The sequence below is a fragment of the Salvelinus alpinus genome, chromosome 5 (genome assembly GCF_045679555.1).
Source record: "Salvelinus alpinus chromosome 5, SLU_Salpinus.1, whole genome shotgun sequence".
NCBI classification, from domain to species: Eukaryota; Metazoa; Chordata; class Actinopteri; order Salmoniformes; family Salmonidae; genus Salvelinus; species Salvelinus alpinus.
Genome location: NC_092090.1, coordinates 49,185,673 through 49,212,116, shown reverse-complemented (window position 1 = coordinate 49,212,116; position 26,444 = coordinate 49,185,673). Strand labels below are relative to the sequence as shown.

The window sequence follows — 26,444 nt, the reverse complement described above, 5'->3', positions numbered from 1 at the left end:
CTCCCTAAGCAGGAAGTGGGATATTGGGAGAGCCGGAAGAGAGTTCGCCAAAAGGAATATTCCATCACACCCCGAGGACTGTCAAGAGGTGCATTCATTTCACATCTGAAATATATTTTTGACAGCAGGGAATTTTCAAAGTAAGTAATTGAGATAAACATATAAGTATCTCTAACTACTACGCGCTCGAGCGCTTTGCAGGATGGAATGCAGGATGAATTTAAAAAAAAAACTGTTCGAGATTGAACCTAGTGCCTGTGGCTAAATCATTTTCGAGACAAGGCAGAGCTAGCTAACTGGAACAGGAAGTACTATTACTATTTTATATTTAGTAGCTAGAATCTAGTTACGCTTGTTCTTCATTTGTGTCATTTTCTAATGGAAATATCTCGTTCCCTGTACCGTCTTTTTTGATTCCACTGTTCAACCACTGCAAATTCAAATATGTCGCAAGGTTTGGTAAAGATCGACAATCAAGCAAATGCTAATAATGTAGCTACTTTACAAGCTATGTCCATGTTATTTGTTTGTAATCTCTCACATGTGCCTTTGACAAGGCAGCACATTTGAATGGCTGCTGCATTGTCCCTGTACAGTGGTCCTGTCCAGCTACAGAACGCGGAAATACTAGTTAACTACATTGTGAATATACAGTTGCCTGATTTTTTTTTCTTTTCTTTCTTCTTTCTTCTAGCTAACCAATTGTCTTGCATTTGTATCATGAACGTAGCTTTTCGAACTAAACGCCCAATTTACAGTCATGGCCAAAAGTTTTGAGAATGACACAAATATTAATTTCCACCCAGTTTGCTGCTTCAGTGTCTTTAGATATTTTTGTCAGATGTTACTATGGAATACTGAAGTATAATTACAAGCATTTAATAAGTGTCCAAGGCTTTTATTGACAATTACATGAAGTCAATATTTGCAGTGTTGATCCTTATTTTTCAAGACCTCTGCAATCCGCCATGGCATGCTGTCAATTAACTTCTGGGCCACATCCTGACTGATGGCAGCCCATTCTTGCATAATCAATGCTTGGAGTTTGTCAGAATTTGTGGGGTTTTGTATGTCCACCTGCCTCTTGAGGATTGACCACTAGTTCTCAATGAGATTAAGGTCTGGGGAGTTTCCTGGCCATGGACACAAAATATCGATGTTTTGTTCCCCGAGCCACTTAATTATCACTTTTGCCTTATGGCAAGGTGCTCCATCATGCTGGAAAAGGCATTGTTTGTCACCAAACTGTTCCTGGATGGTTGGGAGAAGTTGCTCTCAGAGGATGTGTTGGTACCATTCTTTATTCATGGCTGTGTTCTTAGGCAAAATTGTGAGTGAGCCCACATGAATGGTCTCAGGATGCTTTGCTGTTGTCATGACACAGGGCTGATGGTAGCGCTCACCTTGTCTTCTCCGGACAAGCTTTTTTCTGGATGCCCCAAACAATCGGAAAGGGGATTCATCAGAGAAAATGACTTTACCCCAGTCCTCAGCAGTCCAATCCCTGTACCTTTTGCAGAATATCAGTCTGTCCCTGATGTTTTTCCTGGAGGGAAGTGGCTTCTTTGCTGCCCTGTACTGGTGGTGCCCTGATCCCGCAGCTGAATCAACTTTAGGAGACGGTCCTGGTGCTTGCTGGACTTTCTTGGGTGCCCTGAAGCCTTCTTCACAACAATTGAACCGCTCTCCTTGAAGTTCTTGATGATCACAGATGCCAGTCTTGTGCTGAGTTAGGTCTTAGTTAAAAGTGGCCCTTCTCGCTGAGACTTGGGTGCTGGATATTGGCCAAAGGCAACCTCAAAAAAGCCCCATCCCAGCATTTGAAAAACATCTTACTGGTTGATTATTATTAGGTTTTTCAATTGTCTGCTGATGTTTTCTGACATTCAGATGTGTTTCAGGTCCTATCAAATTCATATGAAGATTAGAATATTGGTATACCAACACAATGTTAGAAACTAACAGCTCACAGGAAAGTTGGGGCGATCATTTCCGGCTGTCACATTATCGGACATAAGTTGCTAAGTGTGTGTATGTTTGAGCGTGCGAGCCAGTATAACCAGTGTATTCTCCCCAGATGTGGAAGGCAGCAGCAGGTCAGTCAGTCACCGTGGCAGTGGATGACGGAGGTGACGACTGGGAGACAGACCCAGACTTTGAGGTAAATCAACCATGGTAATGAAGTCCGGTTTCAGTCCAGAGCAACGGATGTTTTTCACCTGTTTCTGCCATTTCATTTTTATTAACACCTCACCATCTCCTCTCCTTACCCTGTGCCCACTAAATCTCTTTCTTTGACTATTCCTCTTCCTCTCCATATTCCTCTGCCTCCACTCTTTCCCCATTTATACCTTACTCTTTTCCTCCCTCTTTCCTCTCCTTCCCGCTGACCCCTTGCTCCTTGTTTCCGTGCTAACAGAATGACGTTTCGGAGAAGGAGCAGCGGTGGGGGGCCAAGACAGTGGAAGGCTCCGGTCACCAGGAACACATTAAGTGAGTACTACTGCTGCCTTCATCATCCTTATCATCAACAACAATCATCGTCAGTACCATTTCAAACATGATCATTTCAACTTCATTGTAATCATGATCTTCACATTGTCTACCTGTCGATGATTATACATCTTTGGTCATTTCATTATTAAGTTAACTTAAAAAAAAGCTTATTTTTGTTTTAGGATGTCAGTGAACCACAGTGGAGCCCACAGTCATTCTTACCCCATTATTTCTCTCCTACCCCCCCATCTTTTCCCTCCTACCCCCTCTTCAGTATCCACAAGCTGCGTGAGAACGTGTCGTCGGAGCACAGTGACCTTAGGCAGAAGGAGCAGGCCGCCATGCCCAAAGCCTCGGACGGCTATGGGGGCAAGTTTGGGGTGCAGCAGGACCGCATGGACAAGGTGAATGGTGACCATAGTAATGGAATTACTAGAACGGAGAATGCCCCTCAGACCACAGCAATTTGATTCTATTTTTATTTTGGTGACCACATCTGTAGAAAAGCTTCTTATCCAATGATTCAAAGCCCAGAACCAACAGCTGATCACTATTACAACAGTCTCCAGAGGGAGCGCGGGAACATTATTTTGGAACGGAATTAATTTAACCTGATTGGCATAACATTGGCAATTGCATTTGTCTTCTACTGATATGTTAACCTTTACACACAAACACACACACAGAAATGTTGCCGTGCGTTGACTATGATTTGTGGCAAAAGCAGCTGAGCTAATCATTGCTGTTTGAGTCTTGTTGTTATCCACAATGCTCTAGCCCTCTCTAACTATCTCTCGCTCTGTTTGTGTGCACTGTTTTACTGTTTGTGTGTGCATGTATGTGTGTGTGTAACATGTGAACAGGGGGTGACTGTGAGCAGGCAGGGAACCGTTTGACCCCCCCCCTCTCTCTCACTCTGCCTGCACACTGGTCAGTGTGTTGTGAATGTTATGACCCATCACTGTTTACCCTACTCTGTCTGTGTGTGACTCAGCTGTCAACACCTGATCAAACCACTGCATACCCTGCAGTCAGCCTCACACTGTTTGCATTTGTTCACCCCTCTGTCCATCTCTCTGTCTCTCTTTCTCTCAAGTCTGCGGTGGGCCATGAGTACCAGAGTAAGCTGTCCAAGCACTGCTCTCAGACAGACACATCCAAAGGCTTCGGGGGGAAGTTTGGAGTGCAGGGCGACCGCGTCGACAAGGTACGCTCATCACGGTCACATTGGGCTCTCATGGTCAGGTCACATGGTCAGGAAAACTCCTAACCCTACTCATGACCACACAGCAATTTTAGGTCCGAATGCTAACTTAACAATAATAGAATTTGAGTTAATGCCCATTGAGATGAGAATACTTGAATAGCATGAAAAGATACTGGATGATGGTGCTGATAAATGCTGCATTCTCCTTTGACTGGTTACTTTGTTAACTTCAACATGGAGATCTCTCCCTTTTCAGTCCGCCGTCGGGTTTGACTATGCCGGGAAGACTGAGAAACACGCGTCGCAGAAAGGTGATTTTACACGTTCTGTTAAAACGGACAAACAACACAAGTTGGAACAGTTCAATGTTTTGTAACTCTGGGTAGAAGTTGCACAATTAGCTCTGATCTAAGATCAGCTCACGATCCTTAGTCCCCACAAGTCCTAACTGTATCCATCAGGGGGTAAAAGGCCAAACTGACCTGAGCATTCTGAATACAACCTAGTTGTTTAGACACTTCACGTAGTTCAGAACTCTCTGCTCTGTAAACCATCTGGATGTAATAGAATCAAGGGTCTGGCCCAGCCAGACCTTTATGGTATAAGTTGGGTGGCATCCGATGCTGTGTGAGTGAGTATGCTCTTGGCTCTCAGTGCTCCCCACTCCAGCTGCACTCCTGTGATTCCATGCTGTGACCACTATTGTTCCTCACCCCACTTTAGTTGATAGCGCTATGTGCTCAATTCCAAATGAACCCCTAGCTCCTACTGCCTAAGGCACTTGATCTAAAATGACTACATACGTGTAAGCAAGATGACAACAGCTCCACCTTGCCCTCTGATAGGCTTTACGCATATTGCTCACACCTATTCTATTAAACACTCTGATTCTGAATTTTACACCAGACCTACTGTAGTGCCTAGATGGTATGGGCTAGGGGTTGATTTTGGTTTGAGCATTCATCACTGCAGCCACCACTCCCTGCTTCTTTCTTGACCTTTGACCACTCCCCCTGCTTTGATGTGCAGACTACTCCACAGGGTTTGGGGGGAAATATGGGGTGCAGGCAGACCGCGTGGACAAGACCGCAATGGGCTTTGAATACCAGGGCAAAACGGAGAAACACGACTCCCAGAAAGGTTTGTTTAGCGAGTAATACACACACCATTTGTGCATGGACACACCCACACATAACTTTTGCCGTTTTGTGCACGAATGTAAGTTCCAGAAAGGTTTGTGTAGCATAAAATTATTGCACACACACACTGAGGGCAAAGCAGGGAAATACAGTCTGTCCTGGTGTCTTGCACACATATCCACACACACACACACTGTTTATAAAGCCAAAACCTGCTACAGAGGATGTATCATTGCCTTGCTGTACCCCCCCCTACCCACGCAAACACCTGCCCACGCTCTGTGTGTTTGTGTCAAGGCCAGGCACGTTGATGACGGAGCTTTTTTTTTTACTCCTTGGTTACATTATTTTACAGCAGTGGTCAGCAACCCTGGGTCTGGAGAGCTACAGGATCGTTCCAACAATTCAGTGTGTTTTTGATGTCACCTCATTTTAACATTGTCATAAAGAACACATGTTAAACTTAATAACAAATACGTTTTCCCATCTATATTAAGTGTCAAATAAAGTAACAGGGTTGACCGTAACATGGTTGACCGCAACAGGGTTGACCGTAACAGGGTTGACGCTTGTTATGTGCAACGGGGAGGGGCAATTGAATGCAGGTTTCACCAACATAAATTAAATTGTTAAAAGATTTCTGGCCTGTCTGTGTAACAGGGTTGATGTGACTATTGGATGTTTAGTGTTTCGTAATTTTTTTTAATAGTTTCACCATATTAAAACGAGAGTTCTGTTCATGTAATGGCGTTAACCTTAAAATGAGGGACAGGCGTACAGTACCAGTCAAAAGTTTGGACACACCTACTCATTCCAGGGTTTTTCTTATTTTTTCTTATTTTCTACATTGTAGAATAATACATCAAAATTATGAAATAACACATATGGAATCATGTAGTAACCAAGAAACTATTAAGCAAATCAAAATATAATTTCAAATTTGAGATTATTAAAGTAGCCACCGTTTGCCTTGATGACAGCTTTGCACACTCTTGGCATTCTCTCAACCAGTTTCATGAGGAATGCTTCTCCAACATTCTTGAAGGAGTTCTCACATGCTGAGCACTTGATGGCTGCTTTTCCTTCACTCTGCGGTCCAACTCATCCCAAACCATCTCAATTGGGTTGAGGTCGGGTGATTGTGGAGGCCACGTCATCTGATGCAGCACTCCATCACTCTCCTTCTTGGTCAAATAGCCCTTGCACAGCCTGGAGGTGTGTTTTGGGTCATTGTCCTGTTGAAAAACAAATGATAGTCCCACTAAGCGCAAACCAGATGGGATGGTGTATCGCTGCAGAATGCTTTGTAGCCATCATGGTTAATTGTGCCTTGAATTCTAAATAAATCACAGACAGTGTCACCAGCAAAGCACCTCCACACCATCACACCTCCATGCTTCACGGTGGGAATCACACATGCGGAGGTCATCCGTTCACCTACTCTGCATCTTACAAAACCACGGCGGTTGGAACCAAAAATCTTACATTTGGACTCATCTTCCAAAGGACCAATTTCCACCGGTCTAATGTCCATTACTCGTGTTTCTTGGCACAATCAAGTCTATTCTTCTTTTTGGTGTTCTTTAGTGGTGGTTTCTTTGCAGCAATTTGACCATGAAGGCCTGATTCAGGCGGCCTCCCCTGAACAGTTGATGTGTCTGTTACTTGAACTCTGAAGCATTTATTTGGGCTGCAATTTCTGAGGCTGGTAACTCTAATGAACTTATCCTCTGCAGCAGAGGTAACTCGGGGTCTTCCTTTCCTGTGGTGGTCCTCATGAGAGCCAGTTTCATCATAGCGCTTGATGGTTTTTGCGACTGCGCGTGAGGAAGCCTTCCAAGTTCTTTGAAGAATCTCAAATATAAAAAACAAATCTAAATATATAACACCATTTTTTTGATTAGTACATGATTCCATATGTGTTATTTCATAGTTTTGATGTCTTCACTATTATTCTACAATGTAGAAAATAAGGAAAAGCCCTGGAATGATTAGGTGTGTCCAAACTTTTGACTGGTACTATACATTAATGACTAATCACATGAAATAAATAATCTTCAGAAATGACTTTGTCAAAGCAACAAAATGACGAGGACTTTACATTGATGGTGAAACTTTGGTACATTTTTATTTTATTTTAAGTGGGTTTAAATCTTCCTAGAAGTGACAGGGTTGACGGTGGGACATATCAAAAGGCTGAATTTGGCGCTTTTAGCAAGCCTTATTCATGTAAAAAAAATAACCCTAACCCTAATTGAAGCCTTTATTAATATAAAATATTATTTCATTGTCCATGTGGTCTATTTTAAAGGGTGCTTCATTTAATATAACAGGCTTTTAAAATTCAATATTTGTGCACAATTTCTACTTAAAAGGCACTTTATTTTGTGTAAAAACCTGACAGGATGTGCAGGCTTTAGTTTCCAGCCCAGTTCTGACACAACTAATTCGGCTTAAGGTTTTGATGATATGTTGTTTAGTGCTGGGCTGGAACAAATACCTGCACATCCTGTAGTTCTCCACAACCAGGGTTGAAGCCCACTGGTTTACAGTGTTGCAGTGTTCTTGCTAAATATTAGGCTGCCAAATTCATGGCTTTGTTGTGCTTTAGCTTGATCAGCTGCTGTGCAGTTCCAGCTAAACATGGTTTTTAGACTGTATGTCAGTGACTAACACTTGCCTGTGTATATAGGATATAGAATGGGTATCCAGATGATAACCTTGACTGAACTCTGAATTGTCTGCCTTGGGGGAAGCCCAACTATTCCCCCCCCCCCCCTATGATTAACTATATCTGCTATTTTCACAAACATTTTCCCGGGTATCACCAGATTACACCAAAGGTTTTGGCGGGAAGTTCGGAGTGGAGACAGACAAGGTGGACAAGAGCGCCATGGGCTTTGAGTACCAGGGCAAAACAGAGAAGCACGAGTCTCAGAAAGGTGTGTCCCCCTTTGTCACCCATATACTAGGCTTGGGCGGTATCCAGATTATCATACCTTGTGCCATATCAGGATATTGAGTAATACCAGCAATGAACACAAGGAGCACTGTTTTCAAACCCCACTGATACTCTGTAATCCGAAAGGTTAGAAATGCTAACAAGTACATGTAAAATCCCATAGAGAATGCTAACTAAATGCTAACAAGCACATTGTGAACTTTGACCTAAACTATACAAGTAACAAAAAAATGCTACTCACAGTTTGCTGCACCCACAAAACAAATATTAGACAGCAAGGCTCTTGATCCAGGAGGTTATTCTCTGCTGTTACCAAGTGACTGCTTGATTTTGGAGGAAGTTAGCCAGATAGCTAAATTATCACATTCAATGCACAACTGCAGAGCATTTAGCACATTTTAGACAGTTAACTTAATAGTTATAAAAATGTCTAGCTGGCAAACATTTATTTATGAATTCCAATCTGTAATTAAATCACCTGGAGCATGCTGCACAACAGTGAGTGACTCACAAGGCTCTGATCTTGTTGTTCTGTGCTTGTAAACAAACAGCACGTGACTTCAGGACTACCGGTAAGCTTCATAATGACAAATGATGTGACAGATGAAATGAAGAATGTGATCAATCAAATGTATTTATAAAGCCCTTTTTACATCAGCCGATGTCACAGTGATCTTTGTCTCCTAGCATATTGCACAAGTTGACCGCGGGTATTAAAGTAGCTACAAATGTTCATATTTATTAAAACTCAAATAGATTCAATGATATTGAAAAACCATCCTGTGGCTTTTTCCAAATACCCCGGTACACGGTATGTATGGTGTACCTCCCGAAGCCTTAAGCACACACACATACACACGTTTTCCCCCCTATTGTGCCTGTGTAACAAGTGGGTTGAGGCAAGACAGTGTGGGGTCGAAGATATCTGACAAGTATGTACTACACCCCCTTCAGCTCTGATCAGACTTGTTTCTCTCTCCTACAGTGCCCCAAATACCCAAATATCCTTCTAGCTAAATAGTTCTGCTTGTAGGATCTTGTTTTCAAGGCCTGGAAACATGTTGCCTTATCATTAGCTTTTCCTCCCTGATTACGCAATCCCAGGCTGAGGGTATCAGCTGGTATCAGAGGGAGGGAAAGGTGACCTTCCATTGTTACCCATACTGCACCAAGGCAGTGTTTACAGCTCAGGTGTTGGTAACACAATGGTTGAGATGGTGGCTCTGACATGTGTCCCAGAGGGCCTACACAGCAGCCATTTTGTATTGTAGAATTGTATCAAATATGTTATCCGGTATTGTACTGTATGCCAATCAACCATTGGAATTGTCCAATTTGGGCCTACCTACTTTGCACTTTAGTATCCATGCTAATATTCTCTGTGCCCTTGACAGATTACGTGAAGGGCTTTGGTGGCAAGTTTGGTGTGCAGACGGACAGACAGGACAAGTCAGCCGTGGGATGGGACCACCAGGAGAAACTGCAGCTCCACGAGTCGCAGAAAGGTACCGGTGTTTGACCTGTGTTTACATGCATTTCATTCCACCTAGCCTTAGTAGCAGGAAAATGCACACAGGAATTGTGTACACATCCTAACTCACCTAACACTCACTTTTTACTATGGTGGTCATTTTGTGGTTTTACTATTGAGTCAATGAGGTTAAAGTACTTCCTTTGTCTGGTGGCATGGCATCTGCCACAGGCTTATATTAGAGGAAGTGAGAACAGATAGAGCTAGACATAAGGAGGACTGATCAGTCTAGAGCTCAGGCTGGATTTACTGGATGTGCATAGCACCTTGGTTCTTTTGGTTTAAGTTGTTGACAAAGTTTTTCATTTGCTGTGTGTAGTATGTACTGTAATTCTGTATGTTTCTATTCTGTATGTGTGTGCTTTTATATACTGTATGTAGTAATGCAGTATCGCTATGTGTGTGCGCATACGTCTTTGTGTGTGTTTGGCCTGAGTGCGGATGGACCCGTGTGTGTGTGTGTGTGTGTGTATATATATATAACACACACACACACAGTTGAAGTCGGAAGTTTACGTACATCTTACCCAAATACATTTAAACTCAGTTTTTCACAATTCCTGACATTTAATCCTGGTAACAATTACCTGTCTTTGGTCAGTTAGGATCACCACCTTTATTTTAAGAATGTGAAATGTCAGAATAAAAGTAGAGAGAATGATTTATTTCAGCTTTTATTTCTTTGATCACATTCCCAGTGGGTCAGAAGTTTACATACGCTCAATTAGTATTTGAAAGCATTGCCTTTTAAATTGTTTAACGTGGGTCAAATGTTTCTGGTAGCCTCCCACAAGCTTCCCACAATATGTTGGGTGAATTTTGGCCCATTCCTCCTGACAGAGCTGGTGTAACTGAGTCAGGTTTGTAGGCCTCCTTGCTTGCACACACTTTTTCAGTTCTGCCCACACATTTCCTATAGGATTGAGGTCCGGGCTTTGTGATGGCCACTCCAATACCTTGACTTTGTTGTCCTTAAGCCATTTTGCCACAGCTTTGGAAGTATGCTTGGGGTTATTGTCCATTTGGAAGACCCATTTGCAACCAAGCTTTAACTTCCTGTCTGATGTCTTGAAATGTTGCTTCAATATATCCACATAATTTTCCTTTCCTCATGAAGCCATCTATTTTGTGAGGTGCCCCAGTCCCTCCTGCAGCAAAGCACCCCCACAACATGATGCTGCCACCCCTGTGCTTCACGGTTGGGATGGTGTTCTTCAGCTTGCAAGCCCCTCCCTTTTTCCTCCAAACATATCAATGGTCATTATGGCCAAATAGTTCTATTTTTGTTTTATCAGACCAGAGGACATTTCTCCAAAAAGTATGATCTTTGTCCCCATGTGCAGTTGCAAACCGTAGTCTGGCTTTTTTATGGTGGTTTTGGAGCTGTGGCTTCTTCCCTGCATGAGCGGCCTTTTAGGTTATGTCAGTATAGGACTCGTTTTACTGTGGATATAGATACTTTTGTACCTGTTTCCTCCAGCATCTTCACAAGGTCCTTTGCTGCTGTTCTGGGATTGATTTGCACTTTTCACACCAAAGTACGTTCATCTCTATGAGACAGAACGCGTCTCCTTCCTGAGCGGTATGACGGCTGCGTGTTCCCATGGTGTTTATACTTGCGTACTATTGTTTGTACAGATGAACGTGGTACCTTCAGGCGTTTGGAAATTGCTCCCAAGGATGAACCAGACTTGTGGAGGGCTACACATTTTTTCCTGAGGTCTTGGCTGATTTTCTTTTGATTTTCCCATGATGTCAAGCAAAGAGACACTGAGTTTGAAGGTAGGCCTTGAAATACATCCATAGGTACACCTCCAATTGACCCAAATTATGTCAATTAGCCTATCAGAAGCTTCTAGAGCCATGACATAATTTTCTGGAATTATCCAAGTTGTTTAAAGGCACAGTCAATTTAGTGTATGTAAACTTCTGACCCACTGGAATTGTGATGCAGTGAAATAATCTGTCTGTAAACAATTTGAGAAAATGACTTGTCGTGCACCAAGTAGATGTCCTAACCGACTTGCCAAAACTATAGTTTGTTAACAAGAAATTTGTGGAGTGGTTGAAAAACGAGTTTTAATGACTCCAACCTAAGTGTATGTAAACTTCCGACTTCAACTATATGTGTATGTGTGTGTATTTTTTATTTTATTTCACCTTTATTTAACTAGGTAGGCCATTTACAACTGTGACCTGGCCAAGATGAAGCAAAGCAGTGCGACACAAACAACAACACAGAGTTACACATGGAATAAACAAACGTACAGTTAATAACACCATAGAAAAAGTCTATATGCAAATGGCGTGAGGAGGTAAGGCAATAAATAGGCCATAGTAGCGAAGTAAATACAACTTAGCAAATTAACACTGGAGTGAAAGATGAGGAGATGATGATGTGCAAGTAGAAATACTGGTGTGCAAAAAAAGTAAATTAAAAACAATATGGGGATGAGGTAGGTAGTTGGTTGGATGGGCTATTTACAGATAGGCTGTGTACAGCTGCAGTGATCGGTAAGCTGCTCAGATAGCTGATGCTTAAAGTTAGTGAGGGAGATATAAGTCTCCAACTTCAGCGATTTTTGCAATTCGTTCCAGTCATTGGCAGCAGAGAACTGGAAGGAAATGCGGCCAAAGAGGTTGGCTTTGGGGATGACCAGTGAGATATACCTGCTGGAGCGCGTGCTACGTGTGGGTGTTGTTATGGTGACCAGTGAGCTGAGATAAGGTGGAGCTTTACCTAGCAAAGTCTTATAGATGACCTTGAGCCAGTGGGTCTGGCGACGAATATGTAGCGAGGGCCAGCCGACGAGAGCATATAGGTCGCAGTGGTGGGTGGTATATGGGGCTTTGGTGACAAAATGGATGGCACTGTGATAGACCACATCTAATTTGCTGAGTAGAGTGTTGGAGGCTATTTTGTAAATTACATCGGCGAAGTCGAGGATTGGTAGGATAGTCAGTTTTATGAGGGTATGTTTGGCAGCATGAGTGAAGGAGGCTTTGTTGCAAAATAGGAAGCCGACTAGATTTAATTTTGGATTGGAGATGTTTAATATGAGTCTGGAAGGAGAGTTTACAGTCTAACCAGACACTTAGGTATTTGTAGTTATCCACATATTCTAAGTCAGAACCGTCCAGAGTAGTGATGCTGATCGGGCGGGCGGGTGTGGGCAGCGATCGGTTGAAAAGCATGCATTTAGTTTTACCTGCATTTTAAGAGCAGTTGGAGGCCACGGAAGGAGTGTTGTATGGCATTGAAGCTCATTTGGAGGTTTGTTAAGTGTCCAAAGAAGGGCCATATGTATACAGAATGGTGTCGTCTGCGTAGAGGTGGATCAGGGAGTCACCCGCAGCAAGAGCGACATCATTGATATATACAGAGGAAAGAGTCGGCCCGAGAATTGAACCCTGTGGTACCCCCATAGAGACTGCTAGAGGTCCGAACAACAGGCCCTCCGATTTGACACACTGAACTCTATCTGAGAAGTAGTTGGTGAACCAGGCGAGGCAGTCATTTGAGAAGCCAAGGCTGTTGAGTCTGCCGATAAGAATACGGTGATTGACAGAGTCGAAAGCCTTGGCCAGGTCGATGAAGACGGCTGCACAGTACTGTCTTTTATCGATGGCGGTTATGATATCGTTTAGTGCCTTGAGCGTGGCTGAGGTGCACCCGTGACCAGCTCGGAAACAGGATTGCACAGCGGAGAAGGTGCGGTGGGATTCGAAATGGTCAGTGATCTGTTTGTTAACTTGGCTTTCGAAGACTTTAGAAAGGCAGAGCAGGATGGATATAGGTCTGTAACAGTTTGTGTCTGGAGTGTCATCCCCTTTGAAGAGGGGGATGACCGCGGCAGCTTTCCAATCTTTAGGGATCTCGGACGATACGAAAGAGAGGTTGAACAGACTGGTAATTGGGGTTGTAACAATGGCGGTGGATAATTTTAGAAGGAGAGGGTCCAGATTGTCTAGCCCAGCTGATTTGTACGGGTCCAGGTTTTGTAGCTCTTTCAGAACATCATCTATTTGGATTTGGGTGAAGGAGAAGCTGGGGAGGCTTGGGCAAGTAGCTGCGGGGGGTGCGGAGCTGTTGGCCGGGGTTGGGGTTGCCGGGAGGAAAAGCATGGCCAGCCGTTAGAGAAGTGCTTATTGAAATTCTCGATTATCGTGGATTTATCAGTGGTGACAGTGTTTCCTAGCCTCAGTGCAGTGGGCAGCTGGGAGGAGGTGCTCTTATTCTCCATGGACTTTAGTGTCCCAAAACTTTTGGAGTTAGAACTACAGGATGCAAATTTCTGTTTGAAAACGCTAGCCTTTGCTTTCTTAACTGACTGTGTGTATTGGTTCCTGACTTCCCTGAAAAGTTCCATATCGCGGGGACTATTTGATCCTAGTGCAGTCCGCCACAGGATGTTTTTGTGCTGGTCGAGGGCAGTCAGGTCTGGAGTGAACCAAGGGATATATCTGTTTATTAGTTCGACATTTTTTGAAAGGGGCAAGATGGGGGTCTATAAACAGGCAGCAACAGTGAGATACTTATTTCTGGAGAAATTATTTTTTTAAATTGAAAGCTCGAACTGTTTGGGCATAGACCTGGAAAGTATGACAGAACTTTGCAGGCTATCTCTTCAGTAGATTGAAACTCCTCCTTCTTTGGCAGTTCTATCATGATGGAAAATGTTGTATTTGGGGATGGAAATTCCTTAGCCAGGATTCAGACACGGCAAGGACATCAGGGTTGGTGGAGTGTGCTAGAGCAATGAGTAAAACAAACTTAGGGAGGAGGCTTCTGATGTTAACATGCATGAAACCAAGGCTTTTACGGTTACAGAAGTCAACAAATGAGAGCGCATGGCCTGAGTTGACCTCCACATCACCTGAGGAACAGAGTAGGATGAGGGTACGGCTAAAGGCTATCAAAACTGGTCGTCTAGTGCGTTCGGGACAGAGAATAAAAGGAGCAGATTTCTGTGCGTGGTAGGATAGATTTGGGGCATAATATCAAGACTGGTAGGGTGCGGGTACAGTGGAGGTAAACCTAGGCATTGAGTGATGATAAGAGAGGTTGCATCTCTGGACGCACTAGTTGGGTGAGGTCACTGCATGTGTGGGAGGTGGGATAAAAGAGGTCTCTGAGGCATGTGGAGTGGGACTAGGGGCTCCGCAGTGAACTAAAACAATGATAACTACCCTAAACAACAGTATACAACGCATATTGACAGAGTCATAAAGCGAGGCATAAAGCAATCACATGTGTTGGTTGGGAGAGCTAGCTAAGACAACGGGTAAGACAACAACAGCTAATCAGCTAAGACGGCAACAACAGGTAAAATGGCGATGAATGGGCAGAGGGTCAGTTAACTACACACAGGGCCTGAGTTCGAGGCAGCGGCCGTCAGATAAACAAAATGGAGTACCGTGATTAATGAACAGTCCAGCAGGCATCAGCTATGTAGCCAAGTGATCATAGGGTCCAGTGAACAGCAATAGATTAAACAGGGAAGCCGCTAGGTAGTCGTTACTACGCTAGCAAGCGGGAGATACAGCGTTTAAAAAATAAATAAAATAAATTAGCAGGCCGGGACTAGTAGAAGCGTCTGCTCCGACGTCCGGCAAAGGCCGGTTGAGGGCACAGTGGATGGAATTACGTCGGCAGACCAGTCGTGATGGAACGGCGGGGCTCAGTGTTGAGAAAAGGTTCAGGCCAGTTGGCAAAAGAGGTATTGTAGCTGGAGTAATTTTGTTTGCTAGCCGGGAGATGGGACAAGGGCGTTAGCCACTATAGCCACTCGGTAGCAGCTAGCTAGCAGCGATGATCCAATTCAAATGTCCTGAGCTTACGGCAAGAATCCGGTGGTGTAGTGGATTCTAGTCGTGTTAGTGAAGAGTCCGGGAGGCATCAGCTGTGTAGCCGAGTGATCATAGGGTCCACTGAGCAGGCCGGGAGATTGGCCTCTCTCAAGGCTAGCTTCGGGGCTGGGCCACTCTGTGGCAGCTAGCTAGCTGTGATGATCTGGAGTAATGGTCCAGGGCTTACGGCAGGAATCCGGTGTTGTCGTGGAGAAAAACAGTCCGATATGCTCAGGGTTGATAACGCGCTGAGCAGACTGGCAGGCTGGCAAGTATTATCCAGGCTAAAAGCGGCTGATGTCTGTGCTAAAGGTATAGGCCGCTAGTAGTGGCTAACAATGACTAAATAGCTACTTGCTAATTAGCTGGCTAGCTCCTGATGGCTAGCTTCTGATGGAGGTTCTGGCTATAAGGTCTAAAAATAGCAGATCCGTATCACATTGGGTGAGGCGGGTTGCCGGAAGGTATATTTTTATTTAAAAAATAGAAAAAGAGATTGATATATATATATATACATACGAAAAATACAACATTTAAACAGGAGAACGACAAACATCTGCACTGCTACGCCATCTTGGATCTGCTGTGTGGTATGTATGTATGTATATGTGTGTGTGTGTGTATATATATGTACAGTGGGGAGAACAAGTATTTGATACACTGCCGATTTTGCAGGTTTTCCTACTTACAAAGCATGTAGAGGTCTGTAATTTTTATCATAGGTACACTTCAACTGTGAGAGACGGAATCTAAAACAAAAATCCCGAAAATCACATTGTATGATTTTTAAGTAATTAATTAGCATTTTATTGCAAGACATAAGTATTTGATACATCAGAAAAGCAGAACTTAATATTTGGTACTGAATCCTTTGTTTGCAATTACAGAGATCATACGTTTCCTGTAGTTCTTGACCAGGTTTGCACACACTGCAGCAGGGATTTTGGCCCACTCCTCCATACAGACCTTCTCCAGATCCTTCAGGTTTCGGGGCTGTCGCTGGGCAATACGGACTTTCGGCTCCCTCCAAAGATTTTCTATTGGGTTCAGGTCTGGAGACTGGCTAGGCCACTCCAGGACCTTGAGATACTTCTTACGGAGCCACTCCTTAGTTGCCCTGGCTGTGTGTTTCGGGTCGTTGTCATGCTGGAAGACCCAGCCACGACCCATCATCAATGCTCTTACTGAGGGAAGGAGGTTGTTGGCTAAGATCTCACAATACATGGCCCCATCCATCCTCCCCTCAATACGGTGCAGTCGTCCTGTCCCCTTTGCAGAAAAGCATCCCCAAAGAATGATGTTTCCACCTCCATGCTTCACGGTTGGGATGGTGTTCTTGGGGTTGTACTCATCCTTCTTCTTCCTCCAAACACGGCGAGTGGAGTTTAGACCAAAAAGCTCTATTTTTGAATCATCAGACCACATGACCTTCTCCCATTCCTCCTCTGGATCATCCAGATGGTCATTGGCAAACTTCAGACGGGCCTGGACATGCGCCTGCTTGAGCAGGGGGACCTTGTGTGCGCTGCAGGATTTTAATCCATGACGGCGTAGTGTGTTACTAATGGTTTTCTTTGAGACTGTGGTCCCAGCTCTCTTCAGGTCATTGACCAGGTCCTGCCGTGTAGTTCTGGGCTGATCCCTCACCTTCCTCATGATCATTGATGCCCCACGAGGTGAGATCTTGCATGGAGCCCCAGACCGAGGGTGATTGACCATCATCTTGAACTTCTTCTATTTTCTTCTATTTTCTAATAATTGCGCCAACAGTTGTTGCCTTCTCACCAAGCTGCTTGCCTATTGTCCTGTAGCCCATCCCAGCCTTGTGCAGGTCTACAATTTTATCCTTGATGTCCTTACACAGCTCTCTGGTCTTGGCCATTGTGGAGAGGTTGGAGTCTGTTTGATTGAGTGTGTGGACAGGTGTCTTTTATCCAGGTAACGAGTTCAAACAGGTGCAGTTAATACAGGTAATGAGTGGAGAACAGGAGGGCTTCTTAAAGAAAAACTAACAGGTCTGTGAGAGCCGGAATTCTTACTGGTTGGTAGGTGATCAAATACTTATGTCATGCAATAAAATGCAAATGAATTACTTAAAAATCATACAATGTGATTTTCTGGATTTTTGTTTTAGATTCCGTCTCTCACAGTTGAAGTGTACCTATGATAAAAATTACAGACCTCTACATGCTTTGTAAGTAGGAAAACCTGCAAAATCGGCAGTGTATCAAATACTTGTTCTCCCCACTGTATCTGTGTGTGTATATATTGTGTATGTGTGTGTATATATATGTGTGTGTATATATATATATATATGTTTGTCTATTGTTTCAGACTATAAGCGTGGGTTTGGAGGGCAGTATGGGGTAGAGGTGGAGAAGCAAGACCAATGTGCCCTGGGTTATGAGCACAAGGAGAGGCTGGCCAAGCACGAGTCTCAGCAAGGCACAGAACACACCATCCCTCGTTTTCTTTCCAAAGTTTATTCTCCTCCCTTTTGCCCTAGCACTGTTTTGGAATGTCTAAAGCGCCTTTGCCCTTTACCCATCCTAGTCCCCCTTCAACACATCACCCCTACTGTACAAACCTACCCCCAGGGCCGGACGATATTGACAAAATAGAAATTAATCACCAATTGCAATAATATACAGTACCAGTTTGGACCTACTTGTTCCAGGGTTTTTCTTAGTTTTTACTTTTTTTCTACATTGTAGAATAATAGTGAAGACATCAAAACTATGAAATGACACACATGGAATCATGTAGTAACCAAAAAACTGTTAAACAAATCAAAATCTATTTTATATTTGAGATTATTAAAAGTAGCCACCCTTTGCCTTGACAGCTTTGCACACTCTTGGCATTCTCTCAACCAGCGTCATGAGGTAGTCACCTGGAATGCATTTCAATTAACAGGTGTTCCTTGTTAAAAGTTCATTTGTGGATTTTTCCCCCCTTAATGCTTTTGAGCCAAACAGTTGTGTTGTGACAAGGTAGGGGTGATATACAGAAGATGGCCCTTTTTGGTAAAAGACCAAGTCCATATTATGGCAAGAATAGCTCAAATAAGCAAAGAGAAATGACAGTCCATCATTACTTTGAGACATGAAGGTCAGTCAATGCACAACATTTCAAGAACTTTGAAAGTTTCTTCAAGTGCAGTCGCAAAAACCATCAAGCGCTTTGAAACTGACTCTCATGAGGACCGCCACAGGAAAGGAAGACCCAGAGTTACCACTGCTGCAGAGGATAAGTTCATTAGAGTTACCGATCTCCAGAATGGCAGCCCAAATAAATGCTTCACAGAGTTCAAGTAACAGACACATTTCAACATCAACTGTTCAGAGGAGACTGTGTGAATCAGGCCTTCATGGTCGAATTGCTACAAAGAAACCACTACTAAAGGACACCAATAATAAGAAGAGACTTGCTTGTGCCAAGAAACACGAGCAAAGGGCATTATACCGAGGGAAATCTTTCCTTTGGTCTGATGAGTCCAAATTTGAGATTTTTGGTTCCAACCGTCGTGTCTTTGTGAGACGCAGCGTAGGTGAACGGATGATCTCCATATGTGGTTCCCACCGTGAAGCATGGAGGAGGTGTGGGGGTGCTTTGCTGGTGACAGTGTCTGTGATTTATTTAGAATTCAAGGCATTCTGCAGCGATATGCCATCCCATCTGGTTTGTGCTTAGTGGGACTATTATTTGTTTTTCAGCAGGACAATGACCCAACACACCTCCAAGCTGTGCAAGGGCCATTTGACCAAGAAAGAGAGCGATGGAGTGCTGCATCAGATAACCTGGCCTCAACCCAACCACAATCGCCCGACCTCAACCCAATTGAGATGGTTTGGGATGAGTTGGACTGTGAAGGAAGGAAAATCAGCCAACAAGTGCTCAGCGTATGTTGGAACTCCTTCACTAGCATTTCGCTACACACGTGGTTAGCAGATGTTATTGCGAGTATGTGACCAATAACATTTGATTTAGATTTGAAGTCTGTTGGAAAGCATTCCTCATGAAGTTGGTTGAGAGAATGCGAAGTGTGAAAAGCTGTTTGTTTTATTTCATAGTTTTGACGTCTTCACTATTATTCTACAATGTAGAAAATTGTAAAAATAAAGAAAAACCCTTAAATGATTGTCAACTTTTTTCACTGGTACTGTACATAGACTGACAGACATACATATACACGTACATAGTTAAACACACACTACTTTACCTAAAGTATGAGGACACCTTGTCGAATATCAATTTTCCAAAATCATGGGCATTAATATGGAGTTGGTCCCCCCATTTGCTGCTATAACAGCCTCTACACTTCTGGGAAGGCTTTCCACAATATGTTGGAACATTGCTGCTGGGATTTGCTTCCGTTTTGCCACGAGAGCATTAGTTAGGTCGGGCACTAATGTTGGGTGATTAGGCCTAGTTTGCAGTCGGCATTCCAATTAATTCCAAAAGTGTTCAATGGGGTTGAGGTCCGGGCTCTATGCAGGCCAGTCAAGTTCTTCCACACCGATCTCGTCAAACCATTTCTAAATGGACCTCATTTTGTGCACAGGGGCATTGTCATGCTGGAACGGCCATGGACCTTCCCCAAATTGTTGCCGCAAAGTTGAAGCACGGAATTGTCTATTTGTATGCTGTACCGTAAGATTTCCCTTCACTGGAACTAAGGGGCCTAGCCCGAACCATGAAAAACAGCCCCAGACCATTGTTCCTCCTCCACCAAACGTTACAGTTGGAACTATGCATTGGGGCATGTAGCGTTTTCCTGCCATCCGCCAAACCCAGATTCATCTGTCAGACTGTCAGATGGTGAAGCGTGATTCATCACTCCAGAGAACGTGTTTCCACTGATCCAAAATCCAATGACGGCGAGCTTTACACCACGCCAGCCGAAGGTTGGCATTGCGCATGGTGATTTTAGGCTTGTGTGGGCTGCTCGGCCATGAAAACCCATTTCATGAAGCTCCAGATTAACAGTTCTTATGCTGACATTGCTTCCAGAGGCAGTTTGGAACTCTAAAATTTGACGAACTGACTTGTTGGGAAGGTGGCATCCTATGACTGTGCCACAGGCCATTCTGTGGACAATATTTGTCTATGGAGATTGCACGACTGTGTGCTTGATTTTATACAGTTGTCAGCAATGAGTGTGGCTGAAATAGCTGAATCAACTAATTTGAAGGGGTGTCCACATACTTTTGTATATCTATAGATAGAACATAAACGTGTAGGATCCTAGGATATAATTAGTATTATAAATGCATATAAATACATTCCTTTTTGACATTCCTATTGTATGGTACCATAACCCCTATTCAGAAATATTAACATAAACCCAAGTAGGCAACAATGGCTACAGATTTTGGCAGAGGAGAGAGGTAGTGTGAACTGATAGTGTAGTATTTTGGCAAAATACTATCAGCGCACTGTTTCGCGATACCAACAAATACACAATGTATCGCCCAGCCCTACCCTTCCTCCATTCTAAGCTTTTTTTATTTTATTTGATCCTCTGTTCACAGGTCTGCATGCTATGTGCTTCATTCCTTTTTTACTTCATCCCTTTCTTAAATTTCCCTAAAAAAAAAAAACACTTTACAGGTGAACTATCACTTGAATCTGTGAATTAAAGGCATACTAACTATTTATTCTCTGCTGTTTACAGACTACTCCCATGGGTTTGGAGGGAAGTTTGGCATCCAGAAGGACAGAATGGATAAGGTACGTTGTCTCTATACCTAATATCTGAAGAATGGGGATTTCTCATCTATTGTGTGTAGTTACTCTCCTCCCTCTCGTTTGAATGGCAGAGTGCAGGTAACTTTGAGGATGTGGAGAAACCAAAACCTGCCTACCAGAGGACCAAGCCTGTGGAAACTGGTAAGTAACCACCAAAGCAGCGTGTGTGTGTGTGATATGTTTGTCAAGATCATTGCAGAATATGAACTTGAACCACTTGTTTGATTATGATCTGCCCTCCCTGTGTCATCCCTCCCTAGCCGGCAGCAGCACGGGCAGCATCAAGGCCCGCTTTGAGAACATCGCCAAGCAGAATGAGGAGGAGGACAAGAAGCGGGCGGAGGAGGAGAGAACCCGCCGCCAGGCCAAGGAGAAGCAGGAGCAAGAGGAGGCGCGGCGCAAGATAGAGGAGACAGCCAAGGCTAAGCCTGCCTCCCTGGCTTCTGAGACCATCCCTACCATTAGCCCTACCCCTTCTGCCCAGCAAGCCTCACTTTCGTGTGCACCTGCAGCCGCCGACCCAGTTTACCAGGTGAATGACAACCGGTTCCACCAATCACTGCACTCCCACAAATGCCTGTTTGCTTAACATGCCAACATGCGCATCACTTTTTTGCTAGTAGTTAGTTTGCTGAGTACAATATGGATGAGTACATCCTTCAAAAATGGATGACTCAGTCCTTCTTGCAGTTAAGTGACATTGGCGTGAACAAGGATGGTCTGATTTATTCCAATGCTGCAGTCCTCTTCTCGCTTTTACTTTGTGACTTTGACTTTCCTTCCTTCCTTACCATGCTTTCTGTGATATTTTCATAGAGGAAGAAAAATAAGGTAAAGTACCAAAAAGTCATAGTTAAGGAGGAATTTGAATTGACTCAGGGGTTAGGAGCTGTTATCTGACTGTGTGTCTCCCTCTGCTGGCTGTGTCAGGACGTTGGTGTGTACGAGGATCCTGCAGCAGAGGAGAATGGGGAAGAGCTGTACGAGGCGGAGCCCACCTCCCGGCCCTCTGCCGAGCAGACGTACGAGGAGCCTCCCGCTCAGGAGGAGGCACTCTACCAGATTCCTGACGAGACAGGAGGTGAGAGTGAACGAGAGGGGAGGAGTAGGACATGCCATATGCTGAGTCACTGTGAGCTCCATTTCTAACTTGGCTCTTTCTCGTAAAAGAGCCTAATGATGAGCTTCTACCTTACTGTTTTCACCTGTCAAGTCTTTCCAATCAGTGCAAATTAAGGGGAGATGATGAGAAAAGGACATCATTTTAAGCGATTGAGCCATTGGGAGAATCTTGATTGGATTCGCTCAGTTCCTTGCGTCCTCTCCTCGATTACCTTTGACCTGAGGGGAAGAGAGGAAACGTGGAAATAAATGCATGAAATGACTCAGGCAAATTACATTTACAGAGGAGGAGTCCCAAAATATGTGTAAGGTAGTAAAAACAGGAGAGCTAGTGCCAGACATTTTATTGACAAAACGATTACTAGAGTATTTTTTTATGGTGTGCATGCGTTCATCCTACGTGAAAACAACAGCTGATTCAAAGAGGGTGTGGTGGATTACAACACTTTTCCCGATAGGATTCACTTAAGTATCCTCGGCTGGAAAAGGCTATCAAGGAGAGGCGCATACTCCTCTGTTCAACTATTAATGAATTGACACTCCTACATATGGCGACCACTTATCGGTTTCCGGGTCACGAGGGAGAGGAGGAGTCAAGGAGAGGACCGAATTTTTCTCAATTGACAATCTCCCCTTGTGTGTTGTCTTTTCCCTGCAGACTCCCAGACATATGAGTACGGTGAGGACTTGGGGTTAACCGCAGTGGCCCTGTATGACTACCAAGCAGGTGAGTGGAGGCAAGCCCTCTATTGTCTATACTTTGATCATCACATCTATCAAAGCCCTAATTTTTTTTAATCAATATTTCATAATTACCCCAATAATACAATGAATCGGACACATTCATGATATACACAAACCCTTTTGACATTCTTTATAATATGAGGGCAATGGAATGGAATGTTGACTGATATGGAATGTTTGCCTTCCAGCTGGTGATGACGAGATCTCTTTCGATCCTGATGACATCATCACTAACATTGAGATGATTGACGAGGGCTGGTGGAGGGGTGTGTGCCGGGGTGCCTACGGCCTCTTCCCAGCCAATTACGTTGAGGTTCGGCAATGAGGCCGCCCATTACACCAAACAGGCTCTCTCCCCATCCCTCCATCTCTTCTGATTCCTCTCTTTTTCTCGCGCTCTGTCATTCTGTTGATCACGGTGCTTCTTTCAAGTGTGCTCGACATTCTCAGGTCTTTCAGCTGTCCCTGTCTTTCTTCCTTTCTCTCGCTCCTCTCCTTGGGAGGAGGCTTCAGCCTGATAAAGGACTCAGAATAAAAGAAGATTCACGGACAAACACTCACCCTGCTACGCAATCGAGAGATATAGAGTGAGCGGGTGAGCCCTGCTATGACAGAAAGGCCTTTCATGGTAAAGCAAGTCATCAGAAAAACACTACTCCCATTATAATGGCTCGTTATATTCTTGGTTTTCTATAAGATGCCAGGCACTCTTGCTGCTTTGCCCCACTTGCACCATTTAGTTGATTTACTTAAAATTGAAATGTTCCCTCTTTGACATGTATTCAATCTTCCACGGTATCGATTGAGACCTGGCTGCTACAGTATCACTCGCAGTATAGATATTAACATCACCAAAGACGGAGATCACAGAGGTGACGTAGAAATTAACCCCATGCTTTATGTGCACATAGTGACGTTGTGGTCCTCTTTTTAAGAAGGCTTAAAGTAACTTTTAGACCAAGTTTGAAACTAGTATGAAGACAAAACACTGGAAATGTATTATGTTTTGATAAAAAAAAATGCCACTTCGAGAAGTGGTTTGACGTTGATTGGTGTGCTAGCACTTTGGTTCAGTTTGGTAATAGTACAGACCAGTAGTGAGTTGATTGGTGTGTAGCTGGTTCGGAGAGAACTCTGAGCTGCGGTGATTTCTTTCTCTTTTGGAACACTCTTGTTTGCTTTAGTCAGCGGAGATCAGATAACACTAAGAAACCGACTAGGGATGTTTTTGAGGATGTGTTATTGACAACAGTAAGTTTGCTTAGGCTTACCCACATTTTTGGTGTAACGCCTGCATTTCCTTAATCAAGGGGCAAATGCGATCACCGTAGATGTCGTGAACCTCTGTTGCTGCTTCTAGTCTCCTCCTTTTCCCATTGTCATGAAAGAACACACCAGAAAGCAGTAGAAGAAAATAAATCATGTAGTCGTCTTTCTTTTTAATCACCCGCCCATAGCCCTGCGGTAGATCATGTCAGATAGGATGCTGAAAGTAAATGATGTACAGAATTTTTATGATGCTCTGAGAAATATATTGAGTAGAAAAAAATTATCTGTTTTTCAAACCCCTGCCCTCGCTGCGTGTTCAATGTAGACAAGACCTGTATATTTTGTCACGTGCGTGTCGTCACGCTGCCTGTGACAGGAGTCTGTCACGTGTTCTATGTCATGTCTGTAGCGTGTTCATGTACTGTATGTGAGACTTGGTATATTATTATGTCTGGGGCCACATTGACATCCGTATCAAGACCAACATGTACTGTTGACTGAGTGACTGCAGAGTGATATTTATCTATAGGCGGCTGGCTATAAGTACGAAAATAATATTCTGTAACAATATTGGGCTATAAGGGGGATTTTGACTGTGATTGTTTCTAAAACGCAGAGTGATTATTTTAACCGATGACAATCTCACCCCAACGTCACGGCGATCTAATGCAGTAGTGTAGCTTCAGTAGGTGAGTGGGGATGGGATCTCATCAAATAAATTCTTTGGGGTTTTATAATAATAAAGTGACCTTTTATATTTGTTTCTTTTTTTCTGTTCTTCTGCTTGCTCAAGTCACCACATTACCTGCTTGTTCTTTTGTTTTTTGTAAGTAAATAGTTTAAATAAACAATGTATGGATAGTATTTTGGTTACTTCGCTTTGTCTTTACATCTGCTATCTACATCCTGAAATGAACAGCTTCTGTATGACACATCCTCAACCTTATGAAGGTGCGTAATGGGCTTTGCAGGCATGGTTCCCTTGCGCGCGCTGAATAAATGTAATTCAACCACTGAAACCCTCCCACTTGTGGAGTTTTCATTCAATAGGGTTTTCAGTACATTTATCTTAAGCCATTCCTTTAAATACAGTGTACCTTTTATTTATTAAAAAAATAAATAATACATTTTGGCGACAGACTCAATGGAATATATCGAGAGAATGGGTTTAGAATATTAGAGATCAATGAATGAAAGCCATCTGAATATATGCATATTTGTCTCTTCCAGCGCCAATTGGTAGATTTCAAAATACTCTGACCTTGTATATTTATTTAGGGTTAGGAAAGTATTTATGAATCATAAAAAGGGTTGGAGAGCATTTTATGCATGAAAGAAAAGTAGTTTGATTCTTTCTGAAAATTACCACATTCAGTTCTTTAACCCATGGTAATGTTGGAAGATTGGTGTACATACTGTTGAAGTCAGAAGTTTACAGACACTTAGGTTGGAGTCATTAAAACTAGTTTTTCAACCACTCCATAAATTTCTTGTTAACAAACTATAGTTTTGGCAAGTCGGTTAGGACATCTACTTTGTGCATGACACAAGTAATTTTCCCAACAATTGTTTACAGACAGATTATTTCACTGTCTCACAATTCCAGTGGGTCAGAAGTTTACATAGACTAAGTTGACTGTGCCTTTAAACAGCTTGGAAATTTACAGAAAATGATGTAATGGCTTTAGAAGCTTCTGATAGGCTAATTGGCATCATTTGAGTCAATTAGAGGTGTACCTGTGGATGTATTTCAAGGCCTACCTTCAAACTCAGTGCCTCTTTGCTTGACATCATGGGAAAATCAAAAGAAATCAGCCAAGACCTCAAAGAAAGTCTGGTTCATCCTTGGGAGCAGTTTCCAAATGCCTGAAGGTACCACGTTCATTTGTACAAACAATAGTACGCAAGTATAAACACCATGGGACCATGCAGCCGTCATACCGCTCAGGAAGGAGACGTGTTGTGTCTCAGAGATTACCGTACTTTGGTGCGAAAAGTGCAAATCAATCCTAGAACAACAGCAAAGGACCTTGTGAAGATGCTGGAGGAAACAGGTACAAAAGTATCTGTATCCACAGTAAAACGAGTCCCATATCGACATAACCTGAAAGGCCACTCAGCAAGGAAGAAGCCACTGCTCCAAAAACTCTGTTCGAAATCAATTATGAAGTTAGTCATTGCAACCGAAATGTCTCTAGTAACACTGTCAAAGTTTGAAAAAGTTTCTCTCTGACCACCTGTTACGCAAGTGCAGCAAGGAGCCAAGGTAAGTTGCTAGCAAGCATTAAACTTATCTTATAAAAACAATCAATCTTCACATAATCACTAGTTAACTTCACATGGTTGATGATATTACTAGTTTATCTAGCTTGT

The 26,444-nt window shown here is 43.3% G+C and overlaps 1 protein-coding gene across 8 annotated transcripts; it reads left to right on the top strand.

Moving 5' to 3' along the window:
• On the top strand, window positions 1-24,935 carry LOC139576295 (src substrate protein p85-like). 8 transcript variants are annotated; one of them, XM_071402228.1, is made up of 17 exons: window positions 1-140; window positions 2,078-2,161; window positions 2,420-2,493; window positions 2,771-2,900; window positions 3,593-3,703; window positions 3,960-4,014; window positions 4,733-4,843; window positions 7,674-7,784; window positions 9,199-9,309; window positions 17,520-17,630; window positions 20,863-20,918; window positions 21,008-21,077; window positions 21,197-21,468; window positions 21,753-21,767; window positions 21,867-22,017; window positions 22,717-22,785; window positions 22,991-24,935. In XM_071402228.1, the coding sequence occupies exons 2-17, from the start codon at window positions 2,078-2,080 to the stop codon at window positions 23,125-23,127; spliced, it is 1,668 nt and encodes a 555-aa protein (XP_071258329.1). In that variant the 5' UTR covers window positions 1-140; the 3' UTR covers window positions 23,128-24,935. The 8 variants fall into 8 exon arrangements, with proteins under 8 accessions (XP_071258329.1, XP_071258333.1, XP_071258334.1 ...); XM_071402232.1 differs by lacking the exon at window positions 4,733-4,843; XM_071402233.1 differs by lacking the exon at window positions 7,674-7,784.
• Window positions 24,936-26,444: the final 1,509 nt, after the last annotated feature.